Source organism: Mizuhopecten yessoensis, unplaced genomic scaffold (assembly GCF_002113885.1).
Source record: "Mizuhopecten yessoensis strain PY_sf001 unplaced genomic scaffold, ASM211388v2 scaffold3983, whole genome shotgun sequence".
Classification (NCBI taxonomy): domain Eukaryota; kingdom Metazoa; phylum Mollusca; class Bivalvia; order Pectinida; family Pectinidae; genus Mizuhopecten; species Mizuhopecten yessoensis.
Window position 1 is genome coordinate 3,056 of NW_018405317.1, and position 24,547 is coordinate 27,602.

The 24,547-nt window shown below is 36.3% G+C and overlaps 1 protein-coding gene across 3 annotated transcripts in view; it reads right to left on the reverse strand.

Annotated features, from left to right (window-relative positions):
- Positions 1 to 250: 250 nt before the first annotated feature.
- The window catches only part of LOC110448286 (monocarboxylate transporter 12-like), a 33,734-nt gene continuing 9,437 nt past the window's right edge, over positions 251 to 24,547 (reverse strand). Inside the window, exons 1-7 of one of the 3 annotated variants that reach the window (XM_021494452.1) lie at positions 9,850 to 9,943; positions 9,228 to 9,459; positions 8,039 to 8,155; positions 5,809 to 5,952; positions 2,944 to 3,193; positions 1,723 to 2,387; positions 251 to 809 (exon numbers count right to left, since the gene is read on the reverse strand). In XM_021494452.1, coding sequence (XP_021350127.1) covers positions 670 to 809; positions 1,723 to 2,387; positions 2,944 to 3,193; positions 5,809 to 5,952; positions 8,039 to 8,155; positions 9,228 to 9,450 — 1,539 coding nt within the window. In that variant the 5' untranslated portion in view covers positions 9,451 to 9,459; positions 9,850 to 9,943 and the 3' untranslated portion in view covers positions 251 to 669. Of the gene's footprint in view, positions 810 to 1,722; positions 2,388 to 2,943; positions 3,194 to 5,808; positions 5,953 to 8,038; positions 8,156 to 9,227; positions 9,460 to 9,849; positions 9,944 to 24,547 lie in introns of those variants that run through there. The other 2 variants (XM_021494454.1, XM_021494453.1) reach the window with 2 other exon arrangements.

The following is a 24,547-nucleotide window of genomic DNA, read 5'->3' on the forward strand; positions in this document are numbered from 1 at the left end:
GTCGATTTCATTTCAGCTTAACCGGCAATCCGGAAGAATACATGCACCGTACTAACTGCTAGGGCAGTTATTTTCTGCTTTGAATACTTCCCACTGTCAATTATGATTCCGTAACGTACCCCTTGCGCTACCTTTTGACCATTTGACGACTTTTCGCTTCGTAGCTGACACGGTACAACACTTTTCTTTCGCTTACTTCACACGGCCAGTCATTTTGTTTACAAAGAAATGGTGTGCTATGCGCCTGCGCTAGTAGAGGGAAATCCCTGAACAAAACGTTGGTCAGACAGGTAGAAATACCGCTGATTATCTTACAGCCAAATCCGATCATTATTTTCCATAAGGAGTTTCACTTGATATGTTTATGTAGTATTTGAAAAAAAGACACAAAAAAAATTACTTCAGCGTGATGCCCCTTTAAATCTTCAATAAGCATAATTATGAGAATAGTCATGGCGGCATTGAAAATATATATATAAACCTTATTACCGGTTATCTTGTAATACTTACCAATAATAATAATATACAACATTATTATTGTTTTTTATTTTAGGTCTAACACAAAAATTGTGAAATTATTGAATCGGTCAAGGCATCTCAGTTTTCATTCGAGTTTATAACACTAGACTGATGTTAGGTGTTTTTTGGCTAATTTCAAACGACATCAATTCACACGGAATTGTCATGTTGTTTTGATTTTACATAATGGACACTATTAGCCACAGCAAAAATAACGGAGCCAGCAATCGTGGTGACTCCTCCGAAATAAAACCCCGCGTTGTTGTCTCCCCTCGTGTCTTTAATCAAACCTGATAATGGAAAACAAAACAATCTTATTTCCAATCTCACAGCAAACAATAGTGAGGAGTGACCGTATTTCGTTATCTACCTCTATTGACGGTATTACTTCTATTGACCAATCAACATTATATACGGTAGGGTTCATGCATCTTTAACCCCAAGGTCTGATACAGATCCGTATTCTGAATCATAATTACAAGCTAGGAAATTCTGTTCCCCGTCCTTCAAGTCTTGTTACGTTAAAAACTTCCAAAAGTATTTAAAACAAAATTGAATTAGATATTAAAAGAGTTTAACAAAACAATAAGCTGTTCGAGTTTAAAGTGGAAACAAATCTGTAAAATATTGGAGTGATCTCCCTCCCCGTTGTTACCAACGTTTTACTCAATTTATCTCTTCTTTACCACATAATGTGAGGTGATGAAATGCAGTCGACATTATATATATATATATTAGAGATATTATATAAACATTATATAGATATTGTATAGTCATTATATAGCTATGATAGACATTTCATAGATTGTATATAGCTATGATATACATTATATAGATTCTATATAGATATGATATAGACATTTTATAGATTTTATATAGCTATGATAGACATTATATAGATTTTATATAGATATGATATAGACATTATATAGATTTTATATAGATATGATATAGACATTATATAGATTTTATATAGCTATGATAGACATTATATATATTTTATATAGATATGATATAGACATTATATAGATTTTATATAGATATGATATAGACATTATATAGATTTTATATAGATATGATATAGACATTATATAGGTGAAACTTGCATGTTTCAATATTCGCGCATAACAAAGGATAATCATTGCACAATGAAAACAAGTGTAGAGAAAAACAGCTGAAACAATAATCTGGACCATTACCTACCCGAAATTGGAGGACCAATGAATGCTCCTGCCCCTTGAAATAAGTTTAACATCCCAAATGCATCAGCAAGCTTATCGACACCAAGAATATCCGCAGTTACGACGGACTTTTGTGACATGATACCTCCAAACAAGAGGCCGAACGTGGATGACACCACGCAGAGTTGTATGAACGTAGACGTGGACGGGAGACAGATATAGACGAGTCCGACCAACACTAGTGTTAGATTGTAGGCCAGCACCCTGTACTGTTTAACTCGTCCAATGTCTAACACAGCACCCAGACACACTTTTCCCAGCCCGTCCGCCAGTATGGTTAGAGCGACGACATACGTGGTCTGGGAGTCAGTGATGGCTATCTGCTTGGCGTATAGCGGTATAAAGGCGTACGCCGAATGGGCAGCAATAGAGAACAGAAACAACGCTACACAAAAGGTAGCAAACCTCGGATCTGACAACATCTGTGATACTTTAGTTTTTGATCTCCTCAAACACATTGTACTGCATGGTACCTTACTAACACACGGTACCCTACAAACACATTCCTGATCGCATGTTGCTCTCTCTGACTGTTCTGCATCTGCAGCTTTTCCGTTTATTTCATCTTGCAACTGAGGGCGTAGGAATTGTTCCGTGACGTTTATTTCATCTGTTGATGTCTTCTGTCTGAAATAGAATAAAATCATAATAAGAAAATACTGTCCACCTTCAAATGGCTGGTACATTGATTATGATGTGTACATTTGATATAACCTAAGTATAGGGCACAGTTAATAGAGAAGACAACACTACAAAAGGAGAGACGGCATCAGGAACTGAGAAGACAACACTACAAAAGGAGAGACGGCATCAGGAACTGAGAAGACAACACTACAAAAGGAGAGACGGCATCAGAAACTGAGAAGACAACACAACAAACGGAGAGACGGCATCAGGAACTGAGAAAACAACACTACAAAAGGAGAGACGGCATCAGGAACTGAGAAGGTAACACTACAAAAGGAGAGACGGCATCGGGAACTGAGAAGAAAACACTACAAAAGGAGAGACGGCATCAGGAACTGAGAAGACAACACAACAAAAGGAAAGACGGCATAACAGCCCGTCGCCAGCCCGGATGATTTTATCGACTATAATACCGATCACACTCGTCAATGTTTTACATGTACTGAGTAAACACGTTTGATCTGTAGGTGTTTACATACTTAACTAGCTGACTTACCTTCTGCGAGTTTTCCTTTCAGGTGGTGGTGTGAATAAACTTCCACACACCATAATGTTTAGCGACGTTCCCGCTAACATTAGCATCGCGCCCAGAAATCCATAATAATCGAACAGAAATTCGATGAAGGTTGGAAAGAGGAAAGATCCAAAACTTGAAGTTGCAATGCCTACAGCCAATCCTCGTCTTCCGGTGAAGTATTTCCCGACGATAACTACGGCCGGGGAATACACTAGACTCATCCCTAGGCCTGCAGGAAATAGACGAATAGGGAAAGGGTCCATAACATGATAACAAGAATAAAAATTTATGTCAAAATGCAACATCAGTATGAAACAGTATGTTCTATAATTACAATTACCATACACAATGGGGTAATCACGTCTACAGGAAATGTGGATGACAAAAAAGAATAATGTTTAACAGACAAACCGTGAAGACAAACAAGAACTTGCGTTTTAGAAGAAGAAATCATGGGGATGAGTGATAGGGAACACTCAGTTCTCGAGGAAATAAAAGAATATATCTATATTAACAAAAAAGACTTAAATCACCATTTAAAAAACTTATCAGTATAACTTCAATCCAACAGAAAGGTTTTAGGTAAGGACAAAGTAGAATAAGTCTGTCTTAGACGATTTAGTCTAACGGAATCTCTAGTGTCAAACTGAGAGTGTTCATTTCCAGCGGAAACCTGTCGATACCAGTAGGAAACATAAGGGTCGAAGTCTGGAAGTGTCCAGTCCAGTAGGAAACATGAGGGTCGAAGTAGGGAAATGTCCAGTCCAATAGGAAACATGAGAGTCTACATCAGGAAATGTCCAGTCCAGTAGGAAACACGTGGGTCAAAGTAAGGAAATGTCAAGTCTAATAGGAAACATGAGAATCGAAGTCAGGAAATGTCCAGTTCAATAGGAAACATGAGAGTCGAAGTCATGAAATGTTCAGTCCAGTAGGAAACATGAGAGTCGAAGTCGGGAAATGTCCAGTCCAGTAGGAAACATGAGGGTCGAAGTCAGAAATGTCCAGTCCAATAGGAAACATGAGAGTCGAAGTCATGAAATGTTCAGTCCAGTAGGAAACATGAGGGTCGAAGTCATGAAATGTTCAGTCCAGTAGGAAACATGAGGGTCAAAGTCAGGAAATGTTCAGTCCAGTAGGAAACAGGAGGGTCGAAGTCATGAAATGTTCAGTCCAGTAGGAAACAGGAGGGTCAAAGTCAGGAAATGTTCAGTCCAGTAGGAAACATGAGGGTCGAAGTCATGAAATGTTCAGTCCAGTGGGAAATATGAGGGTCGAAGTCAGGAAATGTCCAGTCCAGTAGGAAAAATGAGTGTCGAGGTCAGGAAATGTCGAGTCCAGTAGGAAACATGAGGGTCGAAGTCATGAAATGTCCAGTCCAGGAGGAAACATGAGGGTCGAAGTCATAAAATGTCCAGTCCAGGAGGAAACATGAGAGTCTAAGTCAGGAAATGTCCAGTCCATGAGGAAACATGAGAGTCTAAGTCAGGAAATGTTCAGTCCAGTAGGAAACATGAGAGTCGAAGTCAGGAAATGTCCAGTCCAGTAGGAAACATGAGAGTCTAAGTCAGGAAATGTCAAGTCCAGTAGGAAACATGAGAGTCGAAGTCAGGAAATGTCCAGTCCAGTAGGAAACATGAGAGTCGAAGTCAGGAAATGTTCAGTCCTAGCAAAACCAATTCTCCATATCCAGAGGTTACGGATGCGAGTGTAACCCCGGTATATCGAGGATATGAGTGTAACCCCTGTATATCAAGAATGTGAGCGGAACCACTGTATATCGAGGATGTGAGTATTACCTTTATATATCGAGGTTGAGGGCTAAACCCCTGGATATCGGTGATAAGGGCGTAACCTCTGAATATCGATGATGTGAGGGTAACCCCTGTGTATCGAGGATGTGAGCGTAACCCCTGTATATCGAGGATGTGAGCGTAGCCCCTGGATATCGAGGATGTGGGCGTAGCCCCTGGATATCGAGGTTGTGAGCGTAACCCCTGGATATCGATGATGTGAGCATAACCCCTGGATATCGAGGATGTGAGGGTACCCCTGTATATCGAGGATGTGAGGGAAACGCCTGTATATCGAGGATGTGAGGATACCCCTGTATATCGAGGATGTAGTGTTACTCTGTATATCGAGGATGTGGGCGTAACCCCTGTATATCGAGGATGTGAGCGTAACCCCTGTATATCGAGGATGTGAGTGTGACCCCTAAATATCGAGGATGTGGGCGTTACCCCTGTATATCGAGGATGTTGGCGTAACCCCTGTATATCGAGGTTGTGGGCGTAACCCCTGTATATCGAGGATGTGGGCGTTACCCCTGAATATCGAGGATGTTGGCGTAACCCCTGGATATCGAGGATGTGGGCGTAACCCCTGTATATCGAGGATGTGGGCGTAACCCCTGTATGTCGAGGATGTAGCGTTACTCTGTATATCGAGGATGTAGCGTTACCCCTGTATATCGAGGATGTGGGCGTAACCCCTGTATACCGAGGATGTAGCGTTACTCTGTATATCGAGGATGTGAGTGTAACCCCTGTATATCGAGGATGTAGCGTTACTCTGTCTATCGAGGATGTGAGTGTAACCCCTGTATGTCGAGGATGAGCACAGTCATGTTAGAAACGAAGCAAACATATTTGATAAAACTCGCGCACGTTACCAACAAATAGTAATGTAATGTCTACTTACCTTTCGTAATTATGTTTCCTATATCACACAAGCACTGAATGTGTCATCCCACCCAGGTAGGTCGTGACTACAGTCATATTGTGCATAATTAAGATGAAACACGTTGCACCTTTTGTCTTTATGTTTCATTGTAATGCTTACCTTCAATAATGGCAAAACTGATGAAGACAAGCGTCATATTGTTGGCAAATCCTGTCAAGACCATGCCAAGACCCATGAGGACTGCTCCCGCCATGACGATGGGGCGAAACGAAAATTTGTTTGTCAGCATACTGCACAGAGGCCCTGAGACATTTCAACAAACAACATCTGAATGATGTAACGCAACATTATCATTGATGACACACTACCGAAATTATGAGTTCATTAAATATCAGGAGATGGTATATTAGTTGTTTATGTATAACACTTCCAACCGGTTATTATCGGAAGAATGCATGCTTTTTGTAAGTAATGTCATTTGAATGTTTTAAGAAATCATTGACATTTTTCACGAAATGCACCGTAGTGATTCTGAGGATAGGGAATGTACATCATTGATGTGATCGATTTTTATTTTAAATTTTGGTTAAAATATATTTCAGCATTTTTCCATGCAGGGATGGGGATGGGAAACAATTACAGTAGTTCAATTAACATCAAGTGCAAAGTGTAGCAGTAATGTCGTCATGAAATAGCCTGCATGTGGTTGTGATGATTCAAATACATAAATAATAATGATGTTTGAAAATAGATTATCTCTCTCATTTAATCACCGTCTAATGTCTTTGTTGATGATTTGTTTATTAAAATACAATACATGTAACTTGTTTTTGTTCAATATTCTATAATAAAGTCTATCATTTTGACTCGTTGACACTTGGCAGTCCCGTCTCTGTGCTTAAACATCGCCAAAAAGTGCTACTTCACATCTCTAGATCGCGAAACAATAACAAATGTATAATCAATTTTCGAATGTTAGGTCATCATCACTAAAAATCAGACCACATATATAATCCGTTATTCGGTATTGTTAATACATAAGAGGCAGTTTGGTCCTCGTGTATTGTATAGATATTATTGGCTGCACTGTCATACAAGTTTAGGTCTGTAGGTTATCAAACAAAAAACAAACCCTTCTTTTTTCAAAATGCCGACAGTATTTTGTTTTTTTTGTGACAAAAAAACATATCACAATAGGATCAAATAGAGTGTCCTGCTATAATAGCAGATTATGACATGCCAGCGTGTTGACACTTACAATGACACTTTAGTTGGCCCGTCATCCGTTGGACACCGTTCATATCACCTCAGCTGTTGTGGTGGACGTTAAGCTGCTTCCCGAACAAATCAAACAAATCCTATGCTGGTCACCTACACAATTTTCCAGATTTGATGGGATACGTCACGTGGACGCTTCATTAACTTTCCACGATCGTAATGTGCACGTGACAAACTGGGACGGCTTGCTACAAAGCTGTCCGACAAACGGGACGATTACGACTTTTCCTACTGCGAACTTTCCCTTTCTTGATAACAGTATCCCTGCTTCCAATAACAACGGTGTCTTCATGTCGCATTCAATATTTATACGACGGGTGTCGTCGTCAATGAACACAGGACGCTTTCCCTTTCTAATAACCTCGAGGTTCTCCTTGTAAGTCTTTCATTTGTTCACATTTTGCATTAGTTGTATTATGAATGATGGTTTTATTGACACTTTGGTATCCTTTTGTTATTATAACTGAAAAACTTTCAGGTACATGTACCAGTCAGGAACACCATATTTTTCTCTGTCTATTGTTGGTGTCCTTTAAAACCAATTTTGAGTTCAAATTGTGTTCTGAGAATTGACAATTTAGTTCAATTTCGCTGTTTTACTTTTTTACTTTAGGTATCAAAAGCCTACGCGTATTTCACCCTATTAACCAGAAAGGTTACACAGGGAACAGCGTAGACGCGAAAGTGACGATGAAAATTCCTGTTTATAAGTCAGTTTTGTCTAGAATATACGTAGACCAGTACGGTACTGTTCCCAGGATGTGATTATAACTGTCTATAAGTCACGTTTGTCTGGAATAAACCTAAATCATGATCCTTGAGATATCAAGGTTGATGATTATTGATTATTGTTTGCAATCCAAGTACAGAGGTTGGCAAAACTCCTTGATATGTTAGTGTATCAGGTCCCTAACCCTAACCCTAACCCTAAATATGTTAGTTTATCTGGTCCCTAACCCTAACCCTTAATATGCTAGTGTATCAGGTCCCTAACTCTAACCCTAATCCTAACCCTTAATATGTTAGTTTATCAGGTCCCTAACCCTAATCATAACCCTTAATATGTTAGTTTATCAGGTGGTGATGACTTCTGGTTATGCATCAAGTTTACCTAGAATTAAACGTAGGCCACCCGGTAAGGTTGTTACCCAGGCGGTGACAATCGCCGACTGATGGAACTTCTCATCAAACTTTAGGAAAAAGATTCCCGACGATTTCTCTATTCCAACTAGTAGAAAAAAAGAGAAGATTAAATCAATAAAACACATTTAAAGAGAGAGATTTTAAATTATTTTTATACTCTTTTAATAGCAACAATAAGGAATTAATGCAGGGTATACACTCTAATAGTATACACGAACTTTTAGTAATCTAACTGAAAAATTGCAATAAATGTTTCTTTATATATTAGCTGCATCTTACGATCAGTGATCTGAGTTCTAACATCATCCTCGTGTTCACTGAATCCACTATCAATATTTTTATCAATAATCATGCCATATTCGCACGAGATGCAAAGTGTGGCAAATACACTTACCCCTTATACAAACCTTACCCCTAATACAAACCTTACCCCTAATACAAACCTTACCCCTAATACAAACCTTACCCCTTATACAAACCTTACCCCTAATACAAACCTTACCCCTGATACAATCCTTACCCCTAATACAAACCTTACCCCTTATACAAACCTTACCCCTAATACAAACCTTACCCCTTATACAAACCTTACCCCTGATACAAACCTTACCCCTAAACCTTTCCCCTTATACATACCTCACCCCTTATACAAACCTTACCCCTTATACAAACCTTACCCCAACCTTACCCCAACCTTACCCCTTATACAAATCTTACCCCTAAACCTTTCCCCTAATACAAACCTTACCCCTAATACAAACCTTACCCCTAAACCTTTCCCCTTATACATACCTCACCCCTTATACAAACCTTTTTCCCCTACTACAAACCTTACCCCTAATACAAACCTTACCCCTAATACAAACCTTACCCCTAATACAAACCTCACCCCTAATACAAACCTTACCCCTAATACAAATTTTACCCTAATACAAACCTCACCCCTGATACAAACCCCACCCCTGATACAAACATCACCCCTAATACAAACCTCACCCCTGATACAAACATCACCCCTAATACAAACCAACCATTGATACAGACACTATCTAGTATACCGACCTTAACCCTAATGCAAACATGATATAGGAAATTGATATACCATTTTCATCCTTCTTATTCTATAACCATAAGTCATAAAATCATCGTATACTTACATAAAATGATATGTATCACCAGACTGCCAAAGACGATTACCCACCCCCATCCTCCATCAGGGGGAGACAATTCATCCTCGTCTTGAGAATCATCACAAGAATTGTCTTTCCTATTTGTGCTATGTACAATGGTACGCTGTGAATCAGATTCATTATATAAGAGTTCATCTGTTTGTTCCCCTGGCACCGGGTTCGCAGTTTCGGAAAAGATGGTGGTTTGCATGTTTTCTTACTGGAAAGTGAAACAAACAAAAATAAACAAAGATACCACTTTATGTAAACATCAGCTATTGATATACAGTCGAACCTCGTTATCTCGAAGTCGTTGATCGTTGGGAGTTATCCGAGTATTCGAGTTAAGCTAGTTCCTATGTTTGGCATAAAGCTTAGTAAAGTATTTGGTCCAATATGAGGCTATATATATATCATTGATTTCTCTAACAATCAACGTATTTAAACAGTCGATAAATGACAAAAAAGATAACTATATAAAATAAAAAATAACAACTCATTCATAATCATATTCATTAATTAATGTTACAATAAACACGCATGCTGTCTCCGATCTCGTGCTATGCCGATAGAAATTTCAATGCGGAAATGAAAGTGCGCAAGTCTTTACACAAATCACTGTGTTGGAGCGTACACGTTGCGGATTGCTCAGTTGTTTTCGACATTCCGAAATGGGTATGAGTTAATCAGGAAACATATCGACATTTATAGACCCCAATGACACTTGACATCTTCTCAACACGACGTACTCAACAATAATTATCGTATTGTTCCTATAATCTCTTAATTAATTATCAGTGCCATACAAGCTCCTGTAAAAACATAAACCGACGGGGTGTTCTCGTTTCCCCCACTTTTTATATAACAAAGGAAAACGAGAACAAGCCAAACCGACGAACCAGTCCTCGGTTGTGATTTTTACTGTGGGAGCTTATTTACGCATGACCGCACACTGTGACCATTTTCAGGTTAGAAAGTGTCGGCAGCTTTGGTGTAAATATAGTGCCATTCAAATTGTTTAATGGGCTCGCAGTGAGTACTAATTGTTGTTAATCAACATTGAAGACGTTTGTACAGTCAAACACATTTTAATGGCACAAGTTTAATCGAAGTAATAATGACCGAGCGTAAGCTGCTCAATTAGAACGGTGTTTAACGTAGCACTGCGTCTTATATGTATCAAATAATTAAAGAATATATGATATACTTGTGAATCTTAAGAAACTTCTATATTTTTTATGTAGGATTTACGTTGTTGGGACCGATGTTTTTCGAGTTTTCATAGTTCGAGTTATCAGATTTGTTATTACTAAGATTAAGAAGAGTTTTGGCCGGGACCGATGAAATAGTTCGAGTTAAACGGGGTCTTCGAGTTATACGAGTTCGAGATAGCGAGGTTCGACTTTAATAAACAATTTCATCAATTATAGAACCTCGTCACAAACGTCAAATATTGATACAATTAATTATAGAACCTCGTCACAAACATCAAATAATGATACAATCAATCATAGAACCTCGTCACAAACATCAAATATTGATACAATTAATTATAGCACCTCGTCACAAACATCAAATATTGATATAATTAATTATAGAACCTCGTCACAAACATCAAATATTGATACAATTAACTATAGCACCTCGTCACAAACATCAAATATTGATATAATTAACAATTACATTAACTATAGAACCTCGTCATATCCACATGACAAATGTTCACCTCGTCTTCACGTCGAGTATTCTACCACTTCACATTCACATCTACTATTAATGTTTTTAAATTGGTAGAATGTACTAATATATAAATGAAAATGTTGCCTTTGATAATTATCAATTGTATATATAACGAGGATATCGCATACATAGAGTATTATAGGAGCTAGAACGATTTATAAAACAATGTCCCATATATAGTACCAATCATGGGTTTTTAACTAGTATCAATTGCTTTATGAAGTAGTGCATTGCAACTAATGTATTACGGATAGGAGAAGACTAATATAGGCTAAGCCTGTTGTCTTATCCTTTTGTGCAATTTTTTGTTCAATAAAATTTGTTGAAAATCAAAAAAACCCACTAATGTGTGTCATACTTAGATCGTGTACAACAATGTATCAGACAATGAGTTATGCATAATATAACAAATTATTTCTAGCATGTATTGGTTTATAACTGTATAATTGGACAATAGACTATGCGCGTGCATGTATGAATTCCCAACAGATTAACGTTCTTCCAAAAGAGATTCCCCGCCCCTCAGTCAAATGTCAACCAGCGGGCTGTCTCATTGTTGTCGAATGAACATGTTATTTCTGTGTGTATTGAACGGTTTGCTTGCGGACAAATACACCAAGTTTCGAATTAACCTTTGGGTTAGGGTTAGGAATTAACCGTTGGGTCTACGTTAACCCTGTCCAGAGCACGGTCAGAATGTTCCACCGCACTTATTGCTATTAGAAATAGTGATTATAAATCTGCCAAATGCTAATCTCATGAGTTCACGAGCAATGTCGACCGATCGAAATAAGCATCTGGTATAAAGTGTAACGGCAGTGTTAATTGTTTATCGTCTGTCGACCAAATGACGACTGATAATGATAAATTCCAAAGATAATAAAGTATTCAGGTTCAATAGACAAAACAAGGGACAACAACTGCCAACAGGGACAGGAATGATGAAGTATCAGGGTATCATGTTAGGAACAGTTGCACGAACAGAAGAACAGTCTAATTCAAACAGAATGTGTCGTTTAGTCATCAGTTTCCGCGCGTTATGTATTTCCGCGCAGCCATTTTATTAAGCTATATCTCGTAACTACTTGAACTGCTGGACACAACACAAGGATGTTTTAGACGTTCGGCAATCGTCTGTAAACTGACACAAAAATTACCGGAAGTTCGTCCGGAAAACATAAGAATTAATCACTGATTAAAAAACACACATAAATATGCATTTTATCTTGCTCAAAATGAACCCATATCTGAAAAACGGTGATATATTTTATTCATGAACCAGTTGTTATTGTAGTCTGACAAACGTTCGAAAATGTCGTATGCAAATGAGGCCACATCTCCACGCCGATTTTTTTCCACTTCTGAAGTGCCAATGAGACATTCTTATATGGATAAACAGTATTTTCTATGAAACGTAAACCTTGTAATGCAATGAACTTCCAATTTTCACGAATTTTAAACAGAACAAAATGAGAACTAACTTACCATAAACAAAAACCGATATAAGACTGCAGAAAAAAATAATAACAGATTCTATATCATAACTAAACAAATAAAACAAATAAATTTATAAAATTACACGAATTAGTTCAATTTGACATCTTGAAAAATCCATAAAAAATGTGAAATTAAATTTAATTTGACGATCAGAGATATTTTTTGTATTCCAAACGAAGCTTTTTGTTTGTGCACGTCACTGTAGAGAATTTCTTTTTAGTGTATTCGAGTTATCTTTCTTTGAACATTAAATCAAAATAGACACACGGAAACATATGACGGATACTTCCGACGGGAGAAATTTGTTAAAAATTGTTTATTCTGATCTTTTTAAAATACAGTTTTATGTTGCTATTTTTTTGTTTTCTTTAGTAGATTGTATACATGTTTATGACATTCTTCCGTAATTTCAACAGTTTTCTGCCGATTTGAGTACGAAATCGCGGATGCTTTTTAAGTGCGCGGAAACCGGTAACCCGAGGATATTTTACTAAGTGGAATAGATATAATCAGCATATATTGTACGTTATGGCGGAAAATATAACTCGGGATGCGAAAATGTTAAAAAAAAAACAATCAACCCAGGCCGCAATCGGCCTTCATCAATTATTGTTTATTATTCATCCATGTTATATACTCTACCATAGCATTCCCGCATATGTTGATTATTTTTTTAAATATGTAAATATAAGTGTTTTATACAAATATAAATGTTTTATACAAATATACGTGTTTTATACAAATATAAGTGTTTTATACAAATATAAGTGTTTTATCCTTCCGGTCTTGAGAGGACGCGTCCCGCGGCTTAAAGAAATTGTCCACTGGATGAAAAGTTCTGTCCACCGTTACCTCGTTTTTGCCGTCAATTATAATTCCGGGATTTGGAAGATTGTATGTTTTGAGTCCGAATGTGTGGGTCGCGAAAATTCTGATGCTGTACACTCTGAAGTTCCTTCAACTTGTTTTTAAGTCGTCGAATTTTGTAGTGTTGCTGTTTCAGTTCGTGATCGCTTCCCGAAATTGTTGTCTTTAGATTTGATATGTGGCGTTGGGTTTGTTCATTTTCCTGTCTTGTTGTTTGTTATTGACTGATTGTCTCGTCTTTGCTTTTCATAATTTTCTTCCTGTTGTCTAAAGCTTTTTCAAGTTCTTTAATTTGAGTTACGTAGTTGTTTACATTCGATTCTTTGATACGTCCACATTCTTCTTTCAAGTTATTGTTTTCGTCCTGTAGTTTGTCGCACTTTTTTGAAACAGCCGACATGGTTAATATAGCACAAGAGGGTTTGCTAAGAAAAGAACAGAGTTGCAATTGCAGGTAAACTTCCTTTGGTATATTTTTTAAGATCATCGTCTGAAATTTCATAAAATGGTAAAACTGATTGTACCTGTTTGTTCTTCTCGGTATTTCCGGGACGTTCGGAATATCGCCGCCGTTTCGAGCTGGATTTTGACTTTTTTAATTGGTGTGGTCAAGGTCGCAGACTCGCTGTCCGGAGAGTCATGGACAGGAATAGGATGTTGAGCCGATTTTCGACGCTGTATGGTCCCGGGTAAAGATCCTTTAGTACAAATAGTCGCTGTACCACGTCTGGTCCTTATAAAGCCAGGGACGTACAATGTATATATATTGTCCCTGATAAAACACACTCGTGAAAAATGTCCAATATTTCCGCAGGAAAAACAGAAACAACTTTTTGCGGGACATGATATCAGATGATTGGTGCTGAAGTGGCCACCGCATCTATAACATGATACCATCCCGAAAGTTACTGTTATACACAACGTTATTCTGGCTGATTCCAAACTATGTCGAACACAGTCTTGGTTGGGTTCCAGATCCGTGTGATTCCAAATGAAACTGTAGGTCCGAGTTTTCGTTCGTGAATTGTCTCTTACTCGGGGATACTCGCTTAGTAGTGTAGGTTCGGGGATCTTGTAAGTAACTTGACTTACACAAATGAATGAGGCAAATTACTCCGGATAACTCCACCAATTAACATAAGGTTTTTCTGCACGTTTTGTCTTGTTGAAATGATGACGTAAGAGTTGATAAAAGTTTAATTTTGAAATTTAATAAGAGATAACTTTTGACTTGACGGCGGGATATTCTTGAGTGTCCAAAATATACCCGATGTGTTCCGTACATAGTCTAGAACCTAACTGACTTACAATACAACATATCACAGTTAAATACATGTACGTGCAATAAAGGTACCTGAGGTTTAAGGGACAGGTGTCGCTAATTGTTAAATCAATTACCCGTGGTCAGTGTCCACAAGGTAAAGGCTAATACACTAAGACTGTTGCGTAATGTTGCGTAATGTGATGGACGATAGTAATGAGTTATGAAAGTAAGTTTACAGAGAGATCGTACTTAGGGATACAAAAACTTCACACATGAGTCTTATCTCAAATGTCATAAAGGATATATAGTAATTACAATTAAGGATAATGCCACATGTATATAGCCAAATTATATCTAAATGTCTTATAAACGTGTTTTGCATTAAGTCGCACTTGAGTATAAATTTAATAATATATGGTAAGATTAAAGGTTTTCATGAATAAGCAAATATTTACACAAGTAATTTCAGTACTAATGGACTCCGGTATGGCCGACTAGGTGTGCGACACGTCTCTGATGGCTGCAAGAAATTTGTAAGTTTTTGCTGAAAATATTTAGTCTGTGGACCAGAATTGTTGGACATTCTCTTTTTCGGCGAATGTGTGAGCTAGAAATACACTATTGAATAACTTTGAACACTCATTTACGGGTATTTTCACAAACGAACTTTTTTATATATATAGTGAATACCGCGTGACTGGTGTGTACTGCTTTTGTGCACGTGGGAGTTCGTACGTGAACGTCGTGAAACATGACGCCCAAATCAAAACCCGAAAACGACTACAAGTGTGACAGCATGGCTGACATTAGTAAATGTTTTCAGACTTTAGAAGCTAAACTATCCGGTGACATCTCTTCGCTATCTAAGGGTATCAGTAAACGAGTTGGCGAGGTTGACGCCGCTGGCGAGTCAACTAACAGTGATATAACAGAAATAATTCAAAGTGTGGTACCGGATCTGGGAAGCGAAATCCAATCTGTCTCTGATGAGAGACTGGGGCTGGAGCTTTGGGACCGTAAATGGAATTTGATGTTTCGTGGTATCCCGGGTAACGTGAAGGAGAAGACCGAGGACACTGAAGACATCATTCGCGAGTTTATGATAAACATTCCGAAACTGGACAACGGCCGGGTACAGAACATGCTACTTCAAGCTGTACATCGTTTACCTAATGGTGTGATGGGAAAACGGAACATAATTGTAAGGTTTATGTGCCTTATGGACAGAGACTGGGTCCTTGATAAGGCACAAAATGTTTTCGGTAAAGGTTCCGGATACGCGGTCGTTCCTGATCTTCCTCCCGAGCTGGCGAAGTTACGCTATGAACTCTTGTGGAAAAGACGTTCTCTTCCCGACGCTGAAAAGAAAGTAACGAAATTTGTCTACTTAAAAAGTGCACCGTTTCTTTCCCTGGTGAAAAAGGATGGACGATGAACTGTAAACTAAAGTAATTACATTTGAAATGTTACGTTTTTTTGTGAAATGTACTGCACTTACCATAACATTATAATAAACATATTTAGTTATTTTGCAATAAGCATACATGTGTGTATAATTACATAGAATTCAATTACTATTAACATTCTTTGGTAAAACGTGATTAAGTGGTACACGGAATATCAATTACCTATGTATGTATCTATGTACTTTACCATCAAGCTCAAAAAATGTCAGTATAGATATACTCAACAATTGGTTATATTCGCCTTCATTATGCGATACCAGATAAACTATTATAAAATATAGTATATCGGTCAAAGTGATCTGACTGCACAGACAGCAGTATTCATTGTTTATATTCCACAATTTTATTATGTAAATGATCTATGTTTAACAAGGACATTATAGTTACTAGTAGGGTATTAGTAATTAAAATTATAGAATTTATGTCTTAAATTATGTTTTTCTTATCCGTTTTGCATATTGCTAAAAATACTGCATCAGGTCAGTCCATATTAACAGAGATAGCAGATTTATCATGTGACCAATTAATTGTTCAGCGATTTATTAATAATAATAGTATTATGATCCATTAATAGTTTTCACACTACTTTAGAAAATACTTATTTCCTATATTGTATGTTCCCATGGTCTATTGATTTGTTATGGGTACTGTCTCGTGCTGATGGGAAAGTCAGGATTTGGTTTGGGTTTTCAGTTGATCTTTCAAAAGTATTATACTATCTATTAAATACTCTAGTCCTCTAGATCTCGTATAACTGCATATGCTTTTGTCATATAAAATTATTCCAATCGTTATATGGGAACCCAAACTAGGTCTGGACTACCATAATGATATTTTATGTCTAAAGTAATTTTTCCTATCCATTATTCATACAACTTCAAATACTGTACCCTATTGTAGTCCACAGACTAATTGTTCAGTGATTTACTAACGATGTATTTGGTCACAGAGATGTAGAACGAAGAATAGCGATGTATTCAGTTTGGCTTTGTACATTCGGAATGACATGTTTTGTTATTCTTTTGGGAGTAGGGGAAGTTGGGGAGGGGGGTCGGGGTTAGGGAAAGGGATTTTTCAAAAAGATCATATGTACATATTGTTATGTCTAGTTTATACATGTATATCCATTTCCTTTTTAATCAATAAAGCAATAATCTTTTCTTGTCCACTTTCGAAAAAAATATTCATTGTAAAAATATTTTTCATTATAAATTCACAGTGTTTTCAGATATATGGTCTGTCTAAAAGTAGGGAGTGTAAATTGTAGGGGATTATCCTCTGACCCGATAAAAAGAAGGGACATTTTTGATAGATGTAGAAAACTTTATGATATTACTTTTTTGATAGATACTCATTCAGATAAGAAGACTGAACGCATTTGGAAAATGGAAAGGGGGTATAATGCGTGGATCAACTACTTTCAGTCTAATAGTAGGGGTGTTGCAATTCTATCTAAAAATATTTTCGGGTATAGATATATATCTATGAAACATGGCTTAAGAGGAAAGTTTTTTATCCTTAATATAAAATTAGATTCCTGTGATAAATATATAACATTAGTAGCTGTCTATGGTCCCAATGAAACTAATGTTCTTTTCTATCAGTAATAAGTAAGACAACTGGAACTCTGTGGAAATACTTCTTTTATTATAGGTGGTGATTGGAATGCTCCACAAGATTACAGGTTAGACGCAAAAAAATATGTAAATCGAAATAATATTACCAATCAGGGTAAAATATAAGAGCTTATGGACAAATTTGACTTAATAGATATTTGGAGGGAAAACAACCCAGATAAATTACTGTTTACTTGGCATGGTCCCAATAGAAAACAAGCAAGGCTAGATTACTTTCTGGTATCATCTGATCTTTTATCTTATGTTGATAGGTGCGATATAGGTTTAAGTTATAAATACGACCATTCCCCATTTTTATTATCTCTAGGTTTAATTAATCAGACTCGTGGAAAGGGAACATGGAAATTTAACAATAGCCTCCTGAATGACACAGTGTATGTAGATACTGTGAAAGAATGCATTTCTGATGTAATAAATCAATATTCAGTTAGTGACATGCCAAGTACATTTACTATTTATGACAAGTTATTATGGGAAACATTGAAATTAATGATTCGGGGCAAAACTATTGCTTACTCCACTTTCAAATTAGAGGCCAAATGGGCCTGAATCGCTCACCTGGTGTTAATCTCGCACTTGTAATCTTAAAAGTGGACTAATCTACAGCTTCAGGCAAAATATCTTTGTTTGATCCATTTGAATCTATTAAATGATTAAAACATATGACGCCTCTGACCTTGAAAGCTTAAAGTCTTCTGTACCAGCATACTTCTGGCTAAATATCATTACCCTGGACCTTTTTGAATATTCAGAACAAGTCATTTAAAGATTTAAACATATTTGATCACTGTGATCTTGAATATGAGCAAAGGTCATTCATTTGAACAAACTTGGTAGCCCTTCATCCCAGCATGTTACTGGCAAAATATCATCATCCAAGGCCTTTTAGTTATTGAGAAGTTGTTGAAAGGTTTTAAACATATTTGACCCCTGTGACCTTGAAAATAGATGAAGGTATTTCATTTGAACAAACTTGGTAGCCCTTCATCCCGGCATGTTACTGGCCAAATATCATTAGGATATGCCTCTCGGATATTCAGGAGAAGTTGTTTAAAGGTTTTAAACATATTTAACCCCTGTGACCTTTAAAAGGGGTCAATGTCATTCATTGAACAAAATTGGTAGCCCTTCATCCATGCACACAACAGGCCCAATATCAGTATCCAAGACCTCTTGGTTATTCAGAAGAAGTTGTTTAAAGGTTTTAAACATATTTGACCCCTGTGACCTTAAACATAAGTAAAGGTCATTCATTTGAACAAACTTTGTAGCCCTCTATTACAGCATGCTACTGGTCAAATAGCATCATCCTAGGCCTCTTGATTATTGAGAAGAAGTTGTTTAAAAGTTTTAAACACATTTGACCCATGTGACCTTGAATATAAGTAAAGGTAATTTGCTTGAGCCCTTTATCCAAGCATGTAACTGGCCAAATATCATTATGCATGACTTCTTGGTTATTCAGAAGAAGTTGTTTTAAGGTTTTTAAACATATTTGACCCCTGTGACCTCGAATATAAGTCAAGGTCATTCATTTTAAGAAACTTGGTAGCCCTTTATCCCAGCATATTACTGGCCAAATATCATTATCCTAGACCTCTAAATTATTCAGAAGAAATTGTTTAAAGATTTTTTAAGACAATTGACCCCTGTGACCTTATTTGAACAAACTTGGTAGCCCTTCATCCCAGAATGCTATTGGCCAAATATCATCACCCTGGGAATTTTGGTTATTCAGAAGAAGTTGTTTAAAGTTTTTGAAATATTTGACCCCTGTGACCTTGAAAATAGATGAAGGTTATTTATTTGAACAAATTTGCTAGCCCTTCATCCCAGTTTGCTTCTGGCCAAATATCATGACCCTAGGGCTTTCGGTTATTAAGAAGAAGTTATTTAAAGTAAAATATTGACGCCGGACGACGAACGACGGACGGACGGACGACGGACGGACGACGCACCACGGCATAAGCTCACTTGGCACTTCGTGCCAGATGAGCTAAAAACGTGAACAAAGTTAGAAACTGAACTAGAGACAGAATTAGAAGAATTACAAAAAACAGAAAATAGGCAAAATGAGAGAATTATTGAACTAGAAAACGAATTAAAGATTATCCGAGATAGAAAAAATAACGGTATGATTTTACGTATTAAAGTATTTGTGTAGTTTAGAAAAACGCCACTACCAAGAAAAGCTCATCCCCAAATTAATAAATGACAACGGTAATGATCTAAGTACTATAGCTGATATATTTAAAGAACAAAATAATTTTACCAAAGATTGTATACAAAATCTAATGATGATATTACTCAGCGTCAGTTTTTTGATGAAAATAATCCTCTTATCAACAACTTTCAATGGAAGAAAGGAATAGTTTAGAAGGTGAAATACAGTATCAAGAATGTCTTAATTGTTTAAAAAATATGAACAATTGTAAGTCACGAGGAATAGACGAGTTTACTGTTGAATTTTATGAATTGTTCTGGGTTGACATATATTCCTTTCTCATTCGTTCTATAAATCAATCTTATAACGAAGGACAATTATCATGTTCGCAACGACAAGGTATGATTACCTGCATCCCGAAAGAGGGGAAATCTAAATCATATATAAAAAATTGGAGACCTCTTACGTTATTAAATGTAGATTCCAAAATAACTTCTTCTGTAATATCAAGTAGTTTTTTTTTTTAAGATATTCTTATAAACGAAACACAAAAAGGGTTTATTAAGGGAAGGTACATAGGGGAATGCACTAGATTATTAGGTGACATATTAGATTGTACTGAAAAAGAAAATATTCTGGGTTTGCTTCTACTAATAGATTTTGAGAAAGCTTTTGAATCTTTAGAATCAAATTTTATATTCGAAACACTACGATTCTATAATTTTGGTCCATCAATTATTAAGTGGATTGAAACATTTTATAATAACAATACATGTACCTGCTGCGTTGCAAATAATGGACATTGTTCAGAATTTTTTGAAATACAACGGGGTGTCAGACAAGGAGATTCCATTAGTCCTTATATCTTTGTTTTATGTGTTGAATTGCTAAGTGCAGCAATAAATATAACCCTTACATAACTGGTATAAATATAAGTAATTCTGAGTAGTTAGTAAATCAATTTGCAGACGATTCATCATTCACTCTCTCAGACGATACATCATTCACTCTCTCAGACGATACATCATTCACTCTCTCAGATGATACATCATTCACTCTCTCAGATGATCCTTACGTATTGGAAACAGTTCTAGTTTCTTTAAAAAAAAATTGCAGTAGTTTCTGGACTTAAAATAAATATGGAGAAAACGCAAGCCATATGGATTGGATCCAGGCGGGGTTGTGGGTTGGCATTTCTTCCCCATAGAATCTACTTTGGAATTAGCAGGGGAAGTTTAAATTACTGGGCATCACATATAACTTTCAAAAGGAAAATATATATGAGGATAATTTCATAGAAAAATTAAAGTCAATACAAAATCTGTTTGGTAATTGGTTCTTTAAGAATCTTTCATACATAGGAAGAGTTACAGTCATAAAATCTTTAGCTTTACCAAATTTAATACAAACTTTAACTGTACTTCCAGATCCACCTGATTATTTTTTAGAGATATTCAGTGGACGATCTTTAATTTTATATGGAAAGGGAAGATTGATAAAATTAAACGAAATGTTATGTATGGCGATTACAATGAAGGTGGATTACGAGTTCCTCATGTTAAATCTTTTTGTCATGCACTGAAGTTCTCCTGGATATTTTTTTTTTTTAAATCGCATTCATTGCTCGCCTTGGAAAACGTTAGTATTAGATAAGATAGAATTATTTGGCGGCGATAAATTTTTCAGAATGACTAAAAAAGGATTAGTTAGAAGTTCAAATCTTTTTAACACTTTTTGGAAAGAAATGTTATGTATATGGTCATCCATTGTAGAAAAAAAACCACCCACAACAAATTGTTTCCAAACCTATCTGGTATAATGACAGTATTAAAATAGATAGAAGACTTTGTATAGACAGTGGTGTTTAAAATGAGTTTTCTTTATTAACGATCTTGTTATAAATAACAGTTTTATGTCTTTTGAAATGTTCACAGAAAAATATGATATTGATACTTCCTTTGTAGAGTATTACGGCCTTATAAATGCCATACCAAGAGACTGGAAACGGATCATGAGAGAGCAAAACAATGTACCGATACAGATTACCTCGTGTAAGATGATAGACTATATTAATAAAAATGATAAAGTAACAAAATATTTCAACAAATTATTGTTTGATAAATATAAAACAAAACCAACGAGTCGAGGAAAATGGAAGAGGGTTTTGCAAGTTAATATATCTGAAGAAGCATGGCAAACTTACTACTTATCTCCTAGACTTCTAACTGATGACACCAAACTTCAGAATTTCCAGCTTAAAATATTGCATAGTATTCTATATACTAATGTCAAATTAATGCAAGCTAAACTAATGGAAACAGAAAGGTGTACGTTTTGTGAAAATGGAAGGGAGACAATGTTACATTTATTTTGGGACTGTTGCTACGTAAAGGTCTTTTGGTCCTCATTTTTTAATCTTATATAAATAAAACATGGCATTGAACTACCATTTAATTCTCAATCAATACTTTTTGGGGTCAGTATTGCTAGATTTGATTATTAAACAATTTTTTTATTGCTACTCTTGAAGTTTTTCATCTACTATTGTAAGCAAAGGGAGACTACTCCGTCTTTTTCCACGGGAAAATTATATGTATCCTACTACAAAAAAATAGAAGAGGTTGGTCTGTACTAAGAAAAGGGACAAAATTAAAAGTAAATGGAACTTTATTACTGAAATAATTTGTTAGAAAATGAACTATGATTTACTCTTTTCAAACTATTTTGAAACATATTTCTAAAGATTAATGTACTATATAGTAATATTGTATCCATGTACTATATTATTTATAATTGTATGTCAATTTCTAATAGTTGTACTCTTGTAATTGGATTTGGACTTATGTATGTATCACATGTTGTAACAATTGTATATATGATTGAATAAAAGTATATATGAGAAAACAATAATATTTCAGTACTAATTTATCACAAAATTTCTTTGTGATAACTTATAACAACACTTTTGTGGGGTGTTGTTACCTAATTTGAAAAGTAAAATTTCTGGAGATGTTGTATGGTCCAAATATAAGTTTATTAAAATAACTTTCTCTATGTCGGTGGGTGATTCTGGAGTATCCAAAAACCCACCCGTACAGTCCGATGCCTAGGTCCTAACTGCCGTTACAAATCATAATCATGTCATAAGTACATTTACACAATAGCAATGAAGTAATACGTTTGAGCAGGGACAGTATATAGAGGGGATTGGCGACTCTACCCCAGTCAAGATTCTATAGCACGTCGCTTTTGTGTTTGTTCACCGAACCGCTAAGTCATCGAGAGCCCCTCTCGATTAGCCCGCGCTTGCGCACTAGCGTTAAAATTAAGCACGCACCTGCTTTCGGTGACATGTCAACAATCTCGCCGAGATCGAAGTGTTTTGATAACGGTAAGCCCTGATTGGGACTGTGTATTAGTAGGTCTTCTTTTTATTCCAGGGACAGGGCTATCGTTGCCATTGTTGCCACATGCCTATGTCTAGCATTTCGGCTGTGTTGGTGGCTATTACAACAAATCACATTTCTTAAAGCACGTTCCAGTGAAAATAATGCTATTATTGACACTTTTTGACACAATAACAGCACAAGTTATTTGTTATTTTTTGCCATACAAAATAGTACTACATATATAAAAAAAAAACTTTCTATCGCTGTAAATTTCAAAAAGAAGTATTTTTTAAATGAGCTGATCCTCGAATGCAGGCGTTACTTTTTTGTTGCGTTTAACATTTAAGGTTGTTGACGGTTTTTAACAACACGTGTCCTTCGTTATCAGACGAGTAATTTCATCTGTGACATCGCTATCGTTCCAAATAATGCACATCAAATCAGGCCTACTTAACATAGAAATTACTCGGCTGTTTAATGATATTAATTGTTTTAAAAAATATAAACGATAGTTTTATATTATTTGCAATTAGAATGGGTTGGGTTGTTATAAAAAGTATTCAGCTTTCTATTGCTACTTATTTAAAAAAGATCGGTCAAATAATTTTGGAGTGAGGTGGTTCACATACATGTGGTTCTTTTTATCTCGCATTTTTGTCTATCGCCCACCACAATACTCTGAACCACCCGTTTAAAAATAGAAAAATATACGCCAAAAACGAGACATCATTTACTATGATAACACAAATTTTAAGTAGTATACACTGAGAAACACTTAAGGACGAAAAAATCAATTCTACGACTTAATCTACCTTATTATACCAGTAAACTTCAATTAGCATTGAATTTTACAAAACACAATCTAAATCATAAATTCATGACCCAACTTAATGACGTACCAGCTAAATAATCTATGCATGGCTAACTTAATTATGTACAATCTAAATCATATTTGCATGGCCCAAATTACGGAAACACTCTCCAAATTAGCGGAGCACCATTTAAATTTAAAAACCATATCCAAGTTGTCGGGACATGGACCAGTTTTCAGGAACAACAACCAATTTTCAGGGACAACAACCAATTTTCAGGAACATAACAATTCAATAAGATTGTGCCTTTGTTCCCGAAAACTGGTCGTTGGCCCCCGAAAATTAAGTCGTTGTCCCGCTCACTCGCACAGCGGTATTCCCTTTGATGTAGCCGCGCTCCGGCGAAGCCCGTACAGGTGAGGCAGTCTATAGTCCCTGCCTTGCTGGCCGTGTTGTCGGTATAGCTATGCAA